Raw genomic sequence first — 3281 nt, forward strand, 5'->3', positions numbered from 1 at the left:
AAGAACAAAGGTTGACTGAAGCATTGAGGTAAGCCTTCGGACCTTGGGTGTAATTCCCTTGACTGTTCTACCAAGCCCTGAAAGGGTGGAGGTTGTGATTGTGTATATAAATGCAATAAAATAGTGTAATGCTTTGTTATACGTATGTGTATGCATTTGGTGTGGCATAGGATGGTGTTTCCCTATGTGGGTATGTTGCATGACGATGCGTAAATCATACATGGTAGTTAGCTGGCCAGTAGGACTATTTGCATCTGAGTTTCCTTAGGACAGCTTGAGAGCTCGAGGGATTTCTCCTGGAGATGTATTGCACTTTGCATAGATATGTATTTACTGCATTATTATTGTTATTGCTATTACACTGATATGGAACTGTGGGGTGGAGAGATGCTCCAAGGACCCCTGGTTTACTGGATATATTCGTATATCTCACCCCGTGTTGTGGGGACCCCCTTTCAGGTAAGGATGCTGCAGGAGCCTCTGGTGGCAAGTGGCCATACCTAGATTATGCATGAAATATGGCACTTCTTTGAGTTTATGCATGCCTTTTGTAGTTGACATGTATAGGATTTTATTTTGAAAGCCCATGATCATTTGTATATCTTGATTCATTGGATGAACTTAGCCTATGCTCATGCCTTTGGTTACACCTTTTGTTGATGGGGGCCAAGGGAATGATCATAGTGTTTTGTAAGCTAAGTTCTATGATTTGTAAAGGATATGTAATGTAAATGATGCCTACTTGGAATTCAATATATGCATGCTTGTTATGTATTGAGTTGTTGAATTGGTTGGGCTGAAAATCAATTAGGTACCCTCTTCGTTTAAACTGGTAAACGATGAGAAAACAAAGGTCATGCTGCCCAAATTCTAGCTAAATCTCATGAGGAGAGGTTGGATGAGTGCTAGGATTTAGTTTTGGGGCATGGACATTTGTGGTTTGTAATGGGGATGCATTTTCCCCTAGGCTTGGACTTGAGAAATGTGGGAATTGGAATTCCCTGGCAGCGCGCTTAAGCGCCCAGGAGCGCGCCCAAGCGCCCTGCTGCCCCTGCGAGTGCCAATGCATTCTGCCTCCTCGCGCTGGAGCGCCCAAGTGGGGGCTTAAGCGCCCAGGATTGCGCGCTGGAGCGCCCTGGCGTGCGCTTAAGCGCCCCTTGCTGCAGAAAGTTGGGTGGCTTACTGCCCCCTCGTGTTTTAGCGCCCAGGGTGGGGCTTAAGCGCCCAGGGTTGCGCGCTTGAGCGCCCTGGTCCGCGCTTAAGCGCCCTTCGCCACTGAAGGAGGAGATGCTTCTGTCTCTGCGCGCTAAAACGTCCCCGTGGGAGCTTGAGCGCCCAGGCTAGCGCGCCTGAGCGCCCTGTTGCGCGCTTAAGCGCCCATCCACACTGGAAATGCTAATGCTTACTGCCTCCGTGCGCTTAAGCGCCCAGATGGAGGCTTTAGCGCCCGATAGCGCGCGCTTGAGCGCCCGGTAGCGCGCTGAAGCGCGCTGGGCCTGTGACCAACACTCTCTTGTGTTGCTTCAAATTGTCCTAACTTGGACTGCAGTGCTCCGATTTGAGCACGGTTTGAAGCCACAGGTAGCTAATGAAGAAACCTACAATATAGTAGAAGTATTGAACTAAACAAGAAGTAAATTAATGGTTTAAAAACGGGAAATGAACATGATGTTAAGCTTAATTTATCTGTTTCCGCAAGGTAATATGGTTATGATCACGAAATTGGGTATTATAAGTTCGGTACGTTTTAAAATGAAAAATTTATCCGGATTTTAATTGAACCCAGGTGATTGTAACTGCGCTTAATATCATAATGCGATGTTAACAAACCGGTTCTAGAACGGGGTGTCACATTCACCACTGTCCTTCACAAACTAACAAGGATTTGCGGATGAAGTGGTTTTGCTAGATTTAGAATGTTGTTAGTGGTCTTAAGGTCTTATTTGCTCTGCATCATCAGGTATGAATAAGATGGTTATAAATCATTTGGACAAGCTTTTTGTCATGAATGATGCTGCTACAATTGTAAACGAACTTGGAAGTTCAGCATCCTGCTGCCAAAATTTTGGTTTTGAACCGGAAAGGCACAACAAGAGCAAATTGGGGATGGAGCAAATTTAACTATTACATAAGGTGAAAAGTCATTTATTGAGTTGTTGCTTTATTAAAAAAAATATCAGACTCAAGATTGTTTATGTAATGCCATTTTTTAAAATTAATGTGTGAAAGTGTGGATGTTGTATTGAGTTTGCTATGGTTTGTGATTTTTTCCAAAATAATAGGAGGGCTACGTAACCTGAATTTCTATAAGCATTTGTTTTTTAGTCATGTTCTAGGCCTTGAGGAATCAATTGATATCAGCCTACGAGTAACATTATTTCTTTTATCTTGTGTCCCTTTTGATTCATTAAAGGCTTTAATTTGTTTATTTTTTAAGGGTACATGGGAACTGTACAAAGAAGTATAATACAAAAAGTAAGGATAGCTGGATTTTGAGATGTATTTAATTGATTTTTACGTACCATTTCTACTGAATCAGTGTTGTGTCATGCATGTTAACATTCTGTTGTTCAACTGTGAAGCTCAACTATTTTAGAAGAGTTATTTGTCTTTTTATAATACACCCTACTAATTTACGCACAGGATAACAGACCTGAATGGATTCCTCAGCAGCTCCTTTAATATCATGCAGAACCCAATTAGTTGGAGACCATGAAACTTCACCATCATCAGTTTGAAAATTGAAGTTTAAAGACACCCCTCCTTGAATGATGGCATCACCATATTCTCCCTCTGACATTGTAGTATGGAGCAATTCCACCTTACCACCATGCCACATTGGGGCCTTATAGGAGGTGATCAATCCACTTGGCAGCAACATAGTTGCAATGCTTCCATTTTTCAATTCCATCTTGGCAATGCAACTATTACCAACCCCTTCAAAGGTGACTCCACGTCCACTGAATTCTTCTTCCAAGTAATCAAAGTTGATAGGTTGGTTAGGTACTGAAGCCACAGCTGGGTGTGGAAACTCTCTCTTGCATTGGTTGTGTCTAATAAAACTAGCAGTACAAGGTAAACAAGTGTGTGAAGAAGGTATGTTACCAGCAGAAGTTAACATGGATGTGGGAATGGAACGACTGGAGCAAAAAAGTGAACTTAAAGCCATGGTCATGCTTCATACCAAATGAGGTCTTACTCTAGACTCTCTAGAGTAAAAGAGGATTTTCTTCATCTTGTTGGCTTGGCTAGAAATTGGACTATAAGTGGATAAGGTGATT

The 3281-nt window shown here is 42.5% G+C and overlaps 1 protein-coding gene across 1 annotated transcript; it reads right to left on the minus strand.

Annotated features, from left to right (window-relative positions):
- Positions 1 to 2587: 2587 nt before the first annotated feature.
- On the minus strand, positions 2588 to 3244 carry LOC133290784 (protein NDH-DEPENDENT CYCLIC ELECTRON FLOW 5-like). The gene has a single exon (XM_061488895.1). It carries the CDS (start codon positions 3173 to 3175, stop codon positions 2588 to 2590), a length of 588 nt encoding a protein of 195 aa, XP_061344879.1. The 5' UTR covers positions 3176 to 3244.
- Between the last annotated feature and the right edge of the window lie 37 nt (positions 3245 to 3281).

This window comes from Gastrolobium bilobum, unplaced genomic scaffold, assembly GCF_033153095.1.
Source record: "Gastrolobium bilobum isolate Gb01-03AN ecotype WA unplaced genomic scaffold, APGP_CSIRO_Gbil_v1 utg2839, whole genome shotgun sequence".
Lineage (NCBI taxonomy): Eukaryota > Viridiplantae > Streptophyta > Magnoliopsida > Fabales > Fabaceae > Gastrolobium > Gastrolobium bilobum.